Source organism: Lutjanus erythropterus, chromosome 1 (genome assembly GCF_056507025.1).
Source record: "Lutjanus erythropterus isolate fLutEry1 chromosome 1, fLutEry1.hap2, whole genome shotgun sequence".
Classification (NCBI taxonomy): Eukaryota; Metazoa; Chordata; class Actinopteri; order Lutjaniformes; family Lutjanidae; genus Lutjanus; species Lutjanus erythropterus.
Genome location: NC_139317.1, coordinates 12,313,909 through 12,331,694, shown reverse-complemented (window position 1 = coordinate 12,331,694; position 17,786 = coordinate 12,313,909). Strand labels below are relative to the sequence as shown.

The following is a 17,786-nucleotide window of genomic DNA, read 5'->3' as shown; positions in this document are numbered from 1 at the left end:
TTGCAGGGAGGTAAAACTGGCGAGCTCAGCTGCACACTGCCTCGTCATACACACTCCTCATACACTCTTCATACACACAGCCTCATCATTCACACCTTCATACACTCTTCATACACACAGCCTCATCATACACACTCCTCATACACTCTTCATACACACAGCCTCATCATACACACCGTCATACACTCTTCATACACACAGCCTCATCATACACACCGTCATACACTCTTCATACACACAGCCTCATCATACACACTCCTCATACACTCTTCATACACACTGCCTCATCATACACACTCCTCATACACTCTTCATACACACTGCCTCGTCATACACACTCTTTATACACTCTTCATACACACAGCCTCGTCATACACACTCCTCATACACTCTTCATACACACAGCCTCATCATACACACCGTCATACACTCTTCATACACACAGCCTCATCATACACACCGTCATACACTCTTCATACACACAGCCTCATCATACACACTCCTCATACACTCTTCATACACACTGCCTCATCATACACACCTTCATACACTCTTCATACACACAGCCTCATCATACACACCGTCATACACTCTTCATACACACAGCCTCATCATACACACTCCTCATACACTCTTCATACACACTGCCTCATCATACACACTCCTCATACACTCTTCATACACACAGCCTCGTCATACACACTCCTCATACACTCTTCATACACACAGCCTCATCATACACACTCCTCATACACTCTTCATACACACAGCCTCATCATACACACCTTCATACACTCTTCATACACACAGCCTCATCATACACACTCCTCATACACTCTTCATACACACTGCCTCATCATACACACTCCTCATACACTCTTCATACACACAGCCTCATCATACACACCTTCATACACTCTTCATACACACAGCCTCATCATACACACTCCTCATACACTCTTCATACACACAGCCTCATCATACACACTCCTCATACACTCTTCATACACACAGCCTCATCATACACACCTTCATACACTCTTCATACACACAGCCTCATCATACACACTCCTCATACACTCTTCATACACACTGCCTCATCATACACACTTCATACACACTGCCTCATCATACACACTCCTCATACGCTCTTCATACACACATCCTCATCATACACACCTTCATACGCTCTTCATACACACAGCCTCATCATACACACCTTCATACACTCTTTTACACACTCTTCATCAGATAAGATAAACTTTATTAATCCCCAGAGGGAAACTTAGGTGGCAAAAGAATGAAACACACTTATGGAACAGTTAAAGAATAGAAGCACAGACAAAGATAGTAAGAATAATACAATAAATTAGAATAGAATGATAAAAAAAAAAATAATACTGTAAACTGTAATAAACTGTAATACACAGTTTATACACTATCCTCACACACTCTCACATCAGCCTGATTATATGAAGTGTATTCTGGTTGGTTTATCTGCTGTGGAGTCACTTTATTGTTGATAGTCCACAAAAAAGACATAACCATTTGTTTATATTTGTTTGTTTATGTATTTATTAGCAGCATCATCCCTTTATTGTTCTACAGATTATGTAAAGGTGAGGCACACCAGCTCTGTATCAGTCTGAGGACAGGGCTGGTCTGAGACTTTCTGGGGACCACTGGGAAATTCTTGCTCATTGGCCCCCTTAAACCCTCCCCGTCCCACGTCAAACGATTCAGGCTACTGTAACATCCAGTTACTCCTTCTTCAACAAACTGGTGTTTTTCTCTAAGTTTTCATCATTGTTAGCAAATCCCCCAACTTCAAATTCATCAGTGCTTTAGACGTAGTGCCATAGACGTATAATAAAACAGGACAATCCCACTTAGCTTTACTTCCGATTTTTCCATTCATGCAGCGAAAAAATCCCCCGGCTGCCCAAAAGGCATTTTCTCCATAAGCCACCATTATAAAAGAGACACAGTTCAAATATGAATTTTTAATCCATAGAGATTTTATATTTGTAAGACTTTCCTAGACGCGAGAAAAGTCTATGACATTATCAAAATGTAAAGTCTGTGCACCAAGAGGGAACTAGTGTGTAGGACTGGCAGGATAAACACGTCTGCACATATTCAGTGGGCCATATAGTCCAGAAATAAACCCTGAAGCTACAGAAGCAAGCAATTCTTATTGGACTGAATGGGTGCAGTTCTAAATACATCCATCCTGTGGTACTCACCTCCAAGCCTATTGGTTCCTTCCGAAGATGAAAATCTTTAGAACATGGGTTGTTTGTCAAGGGTCTGTTTGTTTTTGTCAAAAAAAATAAAATGTACCTGAATACACATCAATATGATTTCAACATATTACTAGCAAAAAAATATATCTGCATAGTTGTAAAAAATAAATAAATAAATAAATAAATTACATAGCATTATCAAAGGCTAGCTAACTGTGTGGCATTTAAAATAATATGTCAAAATAATGTGTTACTATGACTTTAGCGTCTCAGTCATTATTTTGAGAAAGTTTCTTGTTATAATGAGGATTTTGTTTTTTCACCAGACTGGCAGAAATGTCATTCAAAACATGGAGGCCTAACAGAATCAGTTACATCAGACTTTGGATACACAGACAATACTTTTTCAAACAAAGTTAGTCTTTCCATCAATTGTGACCAAGATATGTATTACTGTTAAAAATAAATCTGTCATTGCTCGCTGTTATCTTTTGCATCTTCTTATTATCTGACATACACTGACACGGATATATATCTGCAAAAAGCTGATATCAGGCTGGTTGATTTATCGCTCTAAGTTTAGTGAAGTCACAGGATGAGGAAGAAGATTTCTTTTTGGGTTTATTTCATGGAGAATATTGGCCGATTAAGAACTTGAATTTAAATTTTTTGACGTTTTCAGCTTTAATGCAACCTAATGAGATACAAAAGTCATCGGGGGAAAAACTGCAGGAAGAAGTGTGGGTGTCCTGTGTGAACGTGTGTCTGTTCATCACTCTATACTTACAGAAAAAATGCCTCACTGCTTTTGCCTTTTTCCTCCCTCCATTCATTATATCACCGGTTTCCTTTTCTTCATTTCCAAATGCTGACTTTGTCTCTGTCGACACTTTTTGGACAGAGAGACATCAGCTTGGTTAAGCGATCAGCCGTGGATCTGGTTATCAATAATTAATTGAGTTCTTCAAGGCAGCCAGTTGGCTTTACTGTGGCCATTTACATCACTGATATTTAAAATAAAATATATTTGTATCTGTTCAAACAACATCATCTGTCTCTGTATGTATGTATTCACTTCACGTCAAATCTGGTAAATCTGGTTTTCTAATTATTAATTGGCAATTCAATTGCTATGCGCACAAAACATAAAAATGATTTCATATTTGCATATAGTTAAATATGAAATATATTTCCACATCTTCATACTGTACTTCTCATCTCTCTCTCTCTTTATTTTTAACTAAACTAAGTTTTATGAACAGTCTGTAGCCTGACCCCACCTCCCCTTTAACTGGGGGGATTTTGAAAAATCAGAAAGCAAAAAAAAAAAACTGTTAATAAATCAAAAGATTCTGCTTTGTTTAGAAATAGAAACTCTACAGTAAAGAAATAAAAGTTATTCATCTTGGTCCATTAAATCAGTGTTTTATTAAGGTGGATGTGACTTTTTTTTTTTAACTCCGTCAAGATAATCATGGAGCTGACTTTTTCCAAATAATATTAAGCAACTTCAAACAGAGGCGATATCTGTTTCCATCGCATTATTTGTGATTCCAGGATTCCAGGATTCATGTACACTGTTAGGAGAGACTTAATGTTCTCTGCAATTAGGTGGGAAAAAATATGTGCATATATTGATATCGGCAATCAGTCAAAGTGAGTTGCTAATTATCGGCATATCGGCAAAAATCCAATATCGTGCCTCACTAATAGGAACTCTCTCCATATGTGTATGTGTGTGTTAGACAGTCTGGCCTGAGGCGTCATCCTCATCATCATCATCATCATCCTCATCATCATCAGCTCATTTCAGATTCACTCCATTTTCAGTCTGAACATTTAACGCCTCCAAACGCTTTTACGCCTACAAATCCACTCCAATCTTTTCTTTTCTTTCTTTCTTTCTTTTCTTTTTACTTTCTTGTCCTTCATTTCTTCCTTCCTTACTTCTCTTTCATCGCTCGGGCCTCGGATTGATTTGTGTGGCCGGTGTGGAAGCCTAACAGATGGTCGTGTAACTTGATAAATGAGCCCGGGCCTTTTGTCGGTCCTGCTGCCCTCCAAAGTGCCACTCCGCGCTGCCTCTGTTTGTCAGCTCGCTCCTGCTCCTGCTCCTACTGCTGCGGTGGAAATAATACAATGATGTGAAGGATTATAACTCAACCGATGCTTAAAACACAGTTAGGACAGTAGCGGTGTCCAATGTGTGGTCCCCAGGAGGGTTGCTGACGGGGTCCATGGGGGTCACAATTAAAATTAGTAAAAATCTGTCATAATTCCAGTCTGTTTTTGTAAAATTTTGCAGATATTTCTAAGTGTTATGTTGTTGTTTTTTTCTTAATTATATCTAATAATAACACATATTCATAAAGGTCAGGAATGTTTCTCCATTTGGGGTCAGCAGGGGCCTAATTGTGCGTGATATTTGTCTGTTTCTAATAATGTTTGTGCGTTAAAGCTGCAAAATTGTGAGAACTGTGAGTTATTGAAACTGGTGTGTGTCTGTGTGTGTCTGTGTGTGTGTGTGTGTGTGTGTGTGTGTGTGTGTGTGTGTGTGTGTGTGTAGTGATAGAGAGGGGGAGAGAGAGAGAGAGAGAGAGAGAGAGAGAGAGAGCTTTTACACACCAGCATGACAGGAGAGAGAGAGTGTGTGTGCGAGGGGGAGGAGGGGAGACAGAGAGAGAGGTGCCATGTGCTTCCTGTCTCCACGCCATTCACCTCCCCGGGATCCAGCGGGATGGAGGTCCTGTCTGCTGCTACTGCCTGCTGCACTGAAATAAACTGAAATAAAGACTCCAGCTCAGAGTTTCTACTTTCAGATCATCTTATCCGAGGCGTCGTCTCATCTCTGGACTCACAGGGCCTGAATTTTCATCCTTTTTTATTCATATTGATTATCATTTTCCAGCCCAAACCCTGTTGGAGTGAGTCGTCTTTTGGGGAGAGAAGGTATGTTTTTATTTATTATTACTGACAATCTATCAAAAAAAAAAAAAAAAAGTCGTGATAATTTGCTTCTTTCTTTCTTTTTTCTTTTTCTTTTTTTTCTTTTTTCTTTTTTCTTTTTTTTTTTTTTTTTGCATTTTATTTAAGCACGGGAATTTGTGTTTTATCTCACCAAGTTTTGGTTAATTAGTCACTTTAATAAAATAGTTAAATTATTTTCTTTTGCGCAAATATCACTAAAGCTGCTGTAGGTTGGTTTACGTGTATTTCAGGCCTCCGTAAAAAGTAAATATGCGCAGGTGAACGTGAGATAGGCCTCCTTCAACCTAATTTCTAGGCTAATCCGCGCAGAAGCTTTAATTATATATAGGGCTAGTCTTTTATTAACAATGCGAAGAAGAAGACGCACTCTTTGGATCTGTGTAATTACCAGGAAAGCAGCTTACTGTTGTTCTTTTCCTCTCTGCTAAGCGCATTGGCGCAGCTCAGGCTGTATCTTCCTTCTGTCCTTATCCGCGCATAAGGATCTTATGTGACTCTTAAGTAGTTGGCCCATAAGTGCTGAGCCGATTTCAAGATAAGAGCAGCAGCAGCAGTGAGATCCATCCACCTCCACCTCCGTGCAGGAGCCAGGATCACCTGAGGAGGAGAGGAAGAGGAGGAGGAGGAGGAGGAGGAGGAGGAGGAGGAGGAGTAGCAGGAGGAGGAGGAGAGGAGGCCGAATAAATGAGGAGGAATGAAAATAATTAACAAGACGCCTGACTGATTTCACTTTTATATATAAAAGTCTGATGCTAGGTATAATTTGCTATCTTTTATTATTATTATTATTATTATTATTATTATTATTATTATTATTATTATCATGTTTTTGTTACTCTAATGTACCATAAATATCAGCATTAATAGGCCTTCTGCTGCAGCAACTTAATAACAACAACACTGGTAACAGTCGATTAATAATAAAATATATAATAGTCATAATAATAATAGTTAATAGTAAACAAAAAATAATTATTTTATCATATTAGTAATAGTAATTAGTAATTAAATTTTACTTTTCTCACACTTTTTTTTAAATTAATTCATGCTGTCCTCAAACCAGTAGTCATATTGTTGGTATCTTTATCATTGTATTATCTACTTTTTCTCCCCATATTTACTATTCCTTTCCCCAATTACTTTTATATATCCGCTGCTGTCAAACTGAAATTTGTAAAATAAATAATTATGAATATATATTTTTTTCTCTTTCATGTCTTTAGGTTTTTGCTTGTTTGTCTTTTTATACCATTTTGTTTTTGACACAGGTTAAAGAATTTTAATATTGTGGTTCTGCAGACTGTTCACTCCAGTTTGTTCTGTTTTACAGGCTTCCAGGGATGGAGTCGATGCCCGGGCAGCTTCGAGACGCGGGACGGGACGCCAGCTCTTCCCCCAGCTCCAAGCAGGACGCACAGAGCTTCTCCAGCCCCTCCAGCTCGCTCAAACCGAACCAAGTGAGCGAGACCTCCCTGTACGGGGTGCCCATCGTATGTCTGGTCATCGACGGGAAGGAGAGGCTGTGCCTGGCGCAGATTTCTAACACGCTGCTTAAGAACTACAGCTACAACGAGATCCACAACCGCCGCGTCGCTCTGGGTATCACCTGCGTGCAGTGCACCCCCGTCCAGCTGGAGCTGCTGCGGCGCGCCGGGGCCATGCCCATCTCCTCCCGGCGCTGCGGTATGATCACCAAGCGGGAGGCCGAGAGGCTCTGCAAGTCGTTCCTGGGAGCGCACTCTCCTCCAAAACTCCCAGAAAACTTCGCGTTTGACGTGTTTCACGAGTGTGCGTGGGGCTGCAGGGGCAGCTTCATCCCCGCCAGGTACAACAGCTCCAGAGCGAAGTGCATCAAGTGCAGCTTCTGCAACATGTACTTCTCCCCCAACAAGTTCATCTTCCACTCGCACCGAACCACCGAGTCCAAGTACCTGCAGCCGGACGCAGCCAACTTCAACTCGTGGAGGCGCCACCTGAAACTGACGGACAAAAAGTCTGAGGACATTAACCACGCGTGGGAGGACGTGAAGGCCATGTTCAACGGCGGGAGCAGAAAGAGGACTCTGCCCATGAACGGGTCGGGGATGTCTTCCTCCGCCATGAAGTCGCAGGCTTCCTCCAGCCTGGCTCAGACCACCTCCCCGGAGATCCCGCACAAAACTTTACGCTGCGAGGAGGATCATGGGAGTAATAACGTGAGTCTGAGCGGGGCGCGGACCTACCCAGTCATCCCGGTTCCCAGCAAGAGCTTTGGCATGCTCCAGAAAATCCCCCCACCCCTGTTCCCGCATCACCCATACGGCTTCCCCAGCTACGGTCTGTGTCAGAAGAAGAGCGACGGGGTGCCCGATGGAAACAAAAATGTCTCCGGTGTCTTCTGGCCCGGCGCTAAGGACACCCTCTACCCCGCCTTCCCAATGTTCTGGCCCACAGCTGGAGGTCTCCCCATGCCCCCTTACCCTGGTTCTCCACCCAAACCTCCCCCTGAGCTGCCGGGAGTCCGGCAGGCCGAGCTGGACTTATCGGACCAAAGCGAGCGTGGCGCAAACACACCCAAAGACACCACCAACCTCCACCCGCACCATCACCACCAGCAGCAGCAGGATGCGGGAGAGCGCTGCTCCAGTTCCCTGTCCTCCTCCACCAGGAACGACGAGGACAAGTCCGGGGACGAGACCTCCTCCCAGAGGAAGATCAGCTACATCTCGGCCTTCAGACCTGTGGTCAAAGACGCAGAGACCATCGCCAAACTCTACGGCAGCCGTGACGGCTACGGTGCGCGTCCTACAGGCTACCTGTCCCCGGATTTTATCAGCGAGAGCTCCAGTTACAGATCCGTCTCACCAGACAGGGACAGCGTGGTGGACGACGACGACGACGACCCGGACGTGGACGTAGAGTCTAACCGAGGACAAGACGAGGAGGAGATCTCTCCGGGAGGAGACCACCGTGACTCCCCTGTAGTGGACCGGGTGTCCTCCGGTGCTGAGGAGAGCCAGGAGCAGCCGGACGCCTGCTCCAGCCCCGGAGCAGCTGCAGCATCACCGGAGGACTCTGTGCTCACTGCGGGGTCATCAGACGAGGACAGACGGATGCGTAATGGCTCTCCTCTTCATGAAGTAAGATTAGATTAAATGAAAGTTTAATGATCCCTGCGGGGGCAGCGGAATTGTCGCAGTAGTGGAGAAAAAGAGTTTATAGAAGAGAGGAGGCCGATAAAAATGTAATCAAGATCAATTGACCTGGTTATTTAAAAGAAAAACACAGAAATAGATATTTGATAAGCATGTTTTTAAAGAGTAAGAATAAGAATAAATCCAGTCCAAATGTACGCACATTTAAAAAACACAGCTGACCAAAGTCAAATATAGAAAAAACATTAAAACAACACAATTAAACAAGATAAACATTTAAAAAAGGTTAATATGGCAGCTTACGTGGTGTTTGGAGAAATTGTAATTCAGCTGCCCTGCCGAAGTACATTTTAGCAAGACAGACTCTAAAATTTATGAATTTATTTTTATTTATTTATTCTTTATTTAACCAGAGAGGACCCACTGAAATACAACGGCTCTTCTGTCACAGAGTCCTGCTCAAGATGGGCAGCAAAAAAAAAGTTTCATATAAAACTACAGACTTAGATATAAAAATCTACATCACAAAAAAACAAACCAAAGTACGAGGAACAGACATAAAACAAGCCAAAGAAGACGAAACACAATACATAACATGCATTAAACACATCATAGCACAATAAACAGGTGAAAATATACATAACACATACGAAAAAAAAAAAAACATGTACCAGGGACTAAAAAGAATCAAATAAAGGCAGAAGAATTTACTCCACAAAAAGATCAATAAGCAGCCATCTTAATTTCTACTTATGTACAATCCAGTCTGACGTTTTACTCAGGGTAATCAAAGTATAAAACCCTAATTTATCCTTTGATTTATTCTTATTAAAATGTTTCTGTGTTTGTGTTCAATTATGAGACATTAGTGCTTTTGAATGTGTTTTGGTTTCTTTGAGGAATCAGTTCAAAATCTCTACAACAAATCGCAGGGCTTTGAAGAAAAAAAAGGCCTCAATTATGTGGAAAAATTGCAGTAAATGACATTTAATTGGTCTGCGTTATTAAACACGAGTGTCTGCTTCTGTTTTACAGGTGTACGCGCATGAAAAGGATGGACACGTGATCCTGAACGAGTCGTTTGGATCGAAACAATCGAGCAGATCCAACGGTTTGTCATTACTTTAAAAATATCACATAGTTAATAAAGTAATGCCAATTTTTGTTGGGCGGTTTTAATTAAAAAAATGTGTGTCTGTTGTTTATGTTTAGGTGTCCATCACGTGTCAGAAATACAGCGTAACGCAACATCCCAGCAGGAGCAAAAGGACAGACAAGGTTTTTAATTATTCTGTTTTTTTTCCTGCATTTTATTATTTTTAAGTTAAAAGTCTACCATTCTTTTTACTTATAGCTGCTATACTGCATTTCCTCAAAAGCCTTTCTTAATAATATAGTTATATACTGCAGATAAGTGGTTTATTTGTTGTTTAAATAATTAAACAGTGTGTTTTATTGTTTTTGTGCAGCCGATGGAGCTTTACGCATCGATATCAGCGTGCATGAAAGAGATCTGGAGAACATGGCCAAAGGTAAGAGGCTGTTTTCACGATCAAAAGGGAACAAAAGAGAGAAAAAAAAAGGCGCAGCAGGTGAAATTAATTTAATTATCATCAGCAATTATTCCTGTAATTTGGATTGTCTACATGTAGCCTATGGACAACCAACAAATATTTACGGCTGACAGGCCTGGTCACCACATTTAATTAAGACGGATATTTATTCTTAGTTTTAAATGTAAAAAAAAAAAAAAAAGAAGAAGAAGAAGAAGAAGAAGATTTAATTAAATATAGGCAATAATTTACTAATCAGTTTTAATTTCTGAATTAATAAACCAAAATTTAACTCGCTCGTTTGTTCAGGGTTGTTTAATTATAAAAATAAAAGAAGTGTATCATATTAATATTAAATTCCAGCTCATTTTAAATGCAGCTAAATGCCCTCGGCCTGCTAAAGATGACGTGCCAAAATCTAAATGTGAATTTACATTTTTGTGGGGCCTAAAGTGTTTCCATAGTTGTTAAACCACTTAATCACGAGATGTGGGAGTTTTGACTTATTATTGTAAGAGGGAAATCGTTTAGAGGCTATTAATATTTTAACGAACAGAGCCATAACCCCGAGGCACGGCAGCTAATTATTTTACAACGCTTGGAAAAACCCTGGGACTCCATTATTATCGTCTCAGGCTCCAGGCAACGCATGGCAATTATTACTGTGGCAGCAGCAGCAGCAGCAGCAGCGAGAGCAGAGCAGAGCAGAGCAGAGCGCTCAGATGGGTCTTACCGAGGATGGAGACGCACCTGAAGTCGGTGTACTGAGCTGACATCAATCTTCATGCACAGAAAACCCAAATATATCATATTAAGTGGAGTCAAATTGAATAGGGTAGAGGAGAGAATTAATTTTCTCATGATTTTTTGAGGATATTTGCGTTGAGTTTGGTGGTTATTTGCATTTTGGTGCGTGATTTGTCATTGCACCACATCCCTGATTGTTATGCAGAAGAACTGTGGGTGTCAGATTGTGTGTTTTTCAGTGTTTTGGGGTAAATAATGGCTTTTCTTCTAGTATTTTATTTTAGAATTCTTTGAGCCACATTCATGTCTCTTTATATTTAATTCCTTTAATATTTAGACCCACTTATATGCTGCTAAGCTGAATGGTTTGCTGCCAAATCAAAGTTTGTTGTGTTTAACTTCCAATAGGGGTGTAACAATATATCAGATTTTACGATATCACAATTAAAAGCATGTCTCAATACTATAAAGGACAATGACAATGTCTACTGCAATGCCATTATTTTATTTAAAGGCAAAAGCAGTCAGACACTTTTCTTTAAAGCCATAATATGCAACATTTTCCTAAAAATAAAACATAACCCTTTTCAATAGTCACTTATGAGCCATGCATCAGAAGTGTGTGGTGATGGCTGCCCTCTGCCTGTATTTCTTATCATTTTGCTGTGCACGGGACATTTTTACCAACCCAGAACGTCCTGGGAATGAGACACAACAACAAACAATTTTTCTGGTGCATTTACCAACAGTTTGGTCAAATCCTGCTGATTCTAGCTTTAATTATTTTTATTCTATTGTATAAAAGGACAGCTACTGACTGCTGCATTGTTTTTGATTTGAAGCAGAAGCACTTTAAATTAAAAGGGAAAAAATACAAGCAAGAAATGCTATACACATCAGATTTATTATTTAATAAAGGTCTCTTTTCTTTGTTTTAATATAGCAATAAATATTGTATCAGACTTTTTTTTATCGTGGTGTAATTAGTGAACCTTGAGTTTTTGGGCTTTTTATATCCTTAACATGCAATGACAATAAAAGCATCTAGTCTAATGTCTTTGCTGAGAATGACAATAATTTGGTGTTAAAACTGACAGAGTTTTGGCTTTTGGCTTTGCAGAGGAGTTACAGAAGCAGCTTGTGGAGCAAGTTGAGCTGAGGAAAAAGCTGGAGAGAGAATTTCAGCATTTAAAAGGTAGGACAGAAGTGAGTTTGAATGTATTTTGTGAGTCAAAGAAAGCCACAGGGGGATGATGGCATGATGTGTTTGTTTGGATGAGGGCTGTAACTAAGATTATTTTCATTACTGATTTATCTAATTTTCTACAATTAATTGTTTGGTCTACAAAATGTCAAAAAATGTGACTAATGCTCAGATTCCAAGGTGACAGCATTAAATGTCTTGTTTTGTCAGTCCAAAACCAAAAGATGTTTGGTCTAATATGATATAAAACAGAGAAAAGCAGGAAACATATATTTGAGAGGGTGGAAACAGCATTTTCTGCCTTTTGTGTACAAAAAATTACTTTAAAAATTAATCTGTTACCAAAATGCCGATTCCCATCATATCGCTCGAATAATCAATTAGTCGACTAATGGTTGCAGCTCTAATCTCGGCTCTTCCAAGCCTCACTGAACACCAACAAGGGCTGCAACTAAAGATTCATTTGATGATTATTTTCATGATTAATCTGTTTATTATTTAATCTACAAAATGCCCAAAAGATGGAGAAAATGCTCTTCACAGTTTCCCAGAGTACAAAATGATGTTTTCAAATCAGTTCTTTTGTTCAACCAACAATCCAAAAACTCAAAGACTCTTCGTTTACGATCACAAATAAAAAAGAAAAGCACATTTAAAACCAGCAAATGTTTTACATTTTTGCTTGAAAAATGACTGAAATGATCGATCCATTATCAAAATAGTTGGCAGCTAATTTTCTTTTGGTCAACTAATTGATTAATTGACTAATCGTTGCAGATGCAGAGCATTTAACATTTAATTTTTTTCATTATATGATAATTTTAAAATGACATAACCTAAGCTGGATTTTTGGAAAGAAACCTTTTCTGGGGCAGATTTTATTTGCAGAGTTTCAAGACAAAGTAATTGTTTTTGTTGTGTAATGTAAGTGATTATATTCCTGTCTGGTGACTTATTTGGGCCTGACACTTGAAACATTCACAAACAAATTATTTCAATCAACTAATCGATTAATCGACATATTGTTGCAGCACTAGTTTGGGTTTTAACCCCTGTGCTTGCAGCCTGAAGATGTTAGAGGAGAACGGCGGGTAATTTTTGTCCTTTGAGCTCAGGAATGTGTCTTTAAATTTGCCTCCACAATGTCAGAGAGTTTCCATCTGATGATGTGGCCTTCGGTACTCTTCAGATAATTTTCAGGATCAAATGAAGCGTGAGCTGTCCTACAGAGAGGAAATGGTCCAGCAGCTGCAGATTGTTCGAGGTTGGTCTCTCTCTCTGTACTTCTCTGTGCCTCCATAGATTATGACTGTAAAGCGGATGTAGATCAATGCTCTTTAAGTTTATGGGAAAAAAATCTGAGCCACAGTAAAAGAAAACGTTTAAATAACATCAATCAATCTGAACCAAGTAGACTCTGAACCAAAAAAAGAAAGGAAAAGTGACACTTGCATATTGAAATATTGGCGATTTGTGTGCAGCCTTTTTCCTGTAAACTCCATCTTTTTTTCTCCTGCAGTTAAAGAGTAAATTATTAGATATCAAAAGGTGAAACTGAAACCACGTTGTTTTGTTTGCAAAGGTTATTTTCTCCTAAATCATGCTCTGGAAAATTGAATAGACAGACCATTATGTAGTGCTGTATCGGTTACATGCAGTAGACAGCAACTAATGCCACCCGTTAAAGGATTGGTTTAATGTTACAGTAGTTTAAATACAGGGTTCAAGTACACAGAGGGGTCACTCTAAATACCATAGGGGCAAATGGCATACATTACACTCATCCACTTCAGATGCTACACTCACATTTTCTTTTTTTTCCTTTTTTTTTTACCAATTTTTTTTTATTCATTTTATTTTTTTGGATAGACACTTTGTGCAGCGAGTTGGACCAAGAGAGAAAGGCTCGTTATGCAATACAGCAGAAGCTAAAAGGTAATTTTATCTGGTCCAAAAAAGGAACATGAATACATACATGTCATTTTTTTTGCCTACAAACATAAATATGCAAGTGCTACTTTTTTATTAAACACCTCGTGTGATCAGTGTGATCAGTTTTTACAGTAAGACACCATTAAAGGATAGGTTTGCACATTTTCAAGTCTTTCTTAAAACAAAATGCTTTTAGTCGCTTTAGTTTCTTTTCCTGTACGTCCTGGCGGTAAAGCGATAGTTTCCAAAGGCAATTTCAGTGTACGTGATGAGAAACTCCACAGCCGCTGCTGCAAAACATTATTTCAGTTCAGTCAATTTGAGGCTTCAGCAATCTGAATTAGTCAAATGAAGTGTTGGTTACAGTCTTTTTCACTTAAAATTTCCTCTTTTTGTTACAAACGCTCCACCAAGTCAAGTGGAGTGAAGTCAATTTTCTCTGGGCACTTTTCACACAGAGTGGGTCCAGACTGTTCTCTTGATAATATTATTTACAGAGATCCAACAATTCTCAGCAAGAGCAAGCGCTAAGGCAACAGAGGCGAGGAAAAACTCCCTTTAAACAGACGGAAACCTCGAGCAGAACCAGCCTCCATGGCAGGCAGACACAGACCACCACTCAGTGAGGAAAACACCCGAATGGAAACGTTGAAAATTCAAAAAGAAAACACTGAAATATCTCAAGAAAGTTTGGCCGAGGTGGAAACGTTGATTTATCGATGAATCAAGATGTGACAGAGCGCAATAGAAACAGACTCTTGAAAAGTTTTCCTCCGTTTGTTTGACTGGCGCTCTTTTAGATTACGTCATCTTGTTGCATCCTCCTCCTCTGCAGTGGTTTAATGGCACCTGACTGGATAATTAGCATCACCAGCTGTTTATCTCAGGGAACCGACTCCTGATAATTGGTAGTGGATTGAAATTTTCTTCCATGTGGGGGAGGTTGCTTTTGAAATGTAATAGGTTACGGATTGCTACTTGTGTCATCAAAGTAATGTAACTTATTAAATTTTATTACCTTTTGATTACTTTTCTAACAAATGTTTAGAGCAATGTGCATTGATTTGATGATGCAGATGAGAGGCGGTACAAATGCAAACAAGATTTATTTAAAAACAGCATCCACACTACAAATCCATGTCACTCACTGCTCCGACATGTGACCCAGTGAGTAAAGCCTGTCTCGATGTAGAGACAGAACCTTCATGATATTACACTCAAATCTGTCCTAACAGCTTTGATGACCCACAGTTTCCAGAAATAAGACAAAACATGTCGTTCCTGCGCAGCAAAAAGATGCAAAGCAAGAGAATGAATGTGATATTCAACATAAAGGCTTTTCACCTAAAAGAATTTATTTGCATGTAACTCCTTTGTAATTACCAACATTTCAATTAGTAACTGTCATTTAATTACACATTTTTTCTCAGTAACTGAGAAAGTTACTTTTATTTTAGAGCTCAATTATGTTAATGTCATTACATGTAACTAGTTACTCCCCAAAATTGAATTTCCTTCACCAATTTTCTGAAAACTGTTAAAATTTGCACAACATTTGGACGGAAACCTGGCTCATGAAAACACAAATGGCAAATTTGTTTGTGTATTGTATGTTTGTATTGTATAAGCTTCAGCTAAATTTAGAGCTAAAACTGTGTTAGCCGTGCATTGAATCTCTCAAGTCATTTTTCAATTTCCATGGCGTGTTATCGACAGGAGGAGACCAGAATGCCTCTTGATTCAAACTGGACACACATGTGACGCAGTGCTGAGTGGCACATGCAAGTTTGGATGATGCCGGCCTGGTCACAGATGTTCTCAAATTACAGCTAAACAGCACTTAAGTGTGTTTCTGAAATTATCTGAGGCAGGAGACTGGCACTGCAGAGACAGAATCTCGATTCATATTTGATCAGCACTGCCTGCTTTGACAGTTTGATCTGGTTTTCATGAGACTTGAAGCGCTGCACTCGAAACATGTGAAGACATGTGACTTTTCAAATCTAGACTGGTGATGCTCTCCTGTCAGTCATCATATCAAATCCACCCTGTACAAATAAACAGTTGTGATCGGCCTGCAGAGAGCGAGGATGTGTAAAAATCTCACTGAACAGGAGGGAGTCCAGAGCAGATGAAACATGAGCCAGATTTGTCTCATTCCCAGGCTCTGATGATGCATTTTGTCCCCCATCACTTACATTTAAATAAGACCAAATCTCTTTATTGACAGTAGGAACATTTACAACAACTACAAATGGCCTCAGTGTGCATATTTGCATGCGTGTAATATTTCAAGAAAGACTTGAAAAAACATGTGAACCCATCCTTTAACAACAACATTAGATAAATAACCTGTAACTCACACCTGAGCAATGATTTGTGAGTGTTTTCTGTTTGTCTGCATGTTCTCATTGTTGGACTCGTTCCTCCCCAGAAGCTCATGACGCCCTTCACCATTTCTCCTGTAAGATGCTCACCCCTCGTCAGTGCACCGGAGCCTGCACCTTCAAACCCCCGCTGCTGCCACCATAGTGCCCGGCACGCCTCTGCACCTGACCCACAGCACAGCCAAAAAACATACACACGCACACACACACATGCACACACACACACACACACACACAGGTCCGCCTGGAGAGCTCTCATGTGTTCACCTCCCACCTGTAACCCAAGGATTACCAACCAACCTGCTGTACAGACACATTTCTGATTTTAGCACTCGAGTGAGGACTCGGAGGAGGTTTTGGCAGCGACCTCCCCCCACAAAAACTGAACTCTGGAATGAAAGAGATCAGGATTTATTTCATTTTATGTTGAATCAAAGGATTGTCGATCTGAAGCTGCAAAGCTCAAACCAAGGAGGAATCAAAGTCGTCTGCTCTTTAGCTACTCTGAGAAGAAAAAAACAATATACATAAACATATATATATCACGTGACGATGTGCAATGGCTTGTATAATTGTGATATTATGTTCGAAATGTATCTCATTATTTAGCTTTTGTTGCTTGTTTGAATATCTTGAGTTTTTACATATATTTGTTATTTATTTATTTATCTGTCTTTGGTTTAATTTATTGTTTAGATGATTTGTAACACTGTATATGTTGTTATTAAGCACTTTAAATGGGCATAATTTCTGAATTTGACCATGCCGTCCTATACCAAATTCTTTTTATCAAAAAATATGAGGATCTTTATGTTTAAAATAGAGCACATTATTATTACGAGCACTTACTTCAACAGGTTTGACATCAAACGATAAAAGATTTTCTTTCACTTTTGAGTTTGAAGTGATTAAAAAAAAAAAAAAAACAGTCTTGAGCCATTTATAGATGTACAGTTTAGACTATTTTAACACAAATCTGATCCCATAATCCTCTCTGTTTCAGGGTTTTTTCTATCATCACATGTGAGTCACAACAGACAAAAACCAAAACTTTTTCCTATCATCTGATGATCTGATTTTATAAAAAAACAAAAGAATACTGTATGAAATATGTGTAATCTGCCATTCACACAGCTGCAGTTCATTTTCTCTCATTTGGTTTGTAAAAAAAAAAAAAAAAAACACAGCGAGAGCAGTTTTAAAAGAAACAAAATCCTTGTTTCTGACACAATCTACCCATTTATGTATGTACCCATGTCAATATGAATAAAATGTGAAAGCCGCTCTCTGCTTCATGTCCTGTTTCTCTGGTGCGAGCCTGACACCTGCTGGCCTCCACGCAGAACGACTCCTCCTCAGATGGATCATATTTCCTCTTATTGTATTTGAGTTCAACATGATCTCTTTCATTAGCCTGCTACATCAGTGCATGACATGTCCAGTCAACTTATAATGTTTGACGTTGAGTCAGGGGAGCAGGCTGATCTAATAGTGAAATCTAATTCTTCTGATGGGAGGCCTAATAGATATTGATTACGCGGCTCTCGCTCCCTGGATGCTTCATACTGAGACAGATACTCGCATAATGTCACCGA

At 39.5% G+C, this 17,786-nt stretch overlaps 1 protein-coding gene across 6 annotated transcripts; it reads left to right on the top strand.

Moving 5' to 3' along the window:
- The first annotated feature begins 4,879 nt into the window (after positions 1 to 4,879).
- LOC146332656 (SKI family transcriptional corepressor 1 homolog-B-like) lies at positions 4,880 to 17,475 on the top strand. Of its 6 annotated transcripts, none has more exons than XM_084744685.1 (9): positions 4,880 to 5,195; positions 6,565 to 8,353; positions 9,404 to 9,479; positions 9,581 to 9,646; positions 9,838 to 9,900; positions 11,789 to 11,863; positions 13,062 to 13,136; positions 13,742 to 13,807; positions 16,242 to 17,475. In XM_084744685.1, exons 2-9 carry the CDS (start codon positions 6,575 to 6,577, stop codon positions 16,334 to 16,336), a joined length of 2,295 nt encoding a protein of 764 aa, XP_084600811.1. In that variant the 5' UTR covers positions 4,880 to 5,195; positions 6,565 to 6,574; the 3' UTR covers positions 16,337 to 17,475. The 6 variants fall into 6 exon arrangements, with proteins under 6 accessions (XP_084600811.1, XP_084601132.1, XP_084601052.1 ...); XM_084744600.1 differs by having other exon boundaries at positions 4,882 to 5,195; positions 16,239 to 17,475; XM_084744851.1 differs by lacking the exon at positions 13,742 to 13,807 and having other exon boundaries at positions 4,886 to 5,195.
- The last annotated feature ends 311 nt before the right edge of the window (positions 17,476 to 17,786 follow it).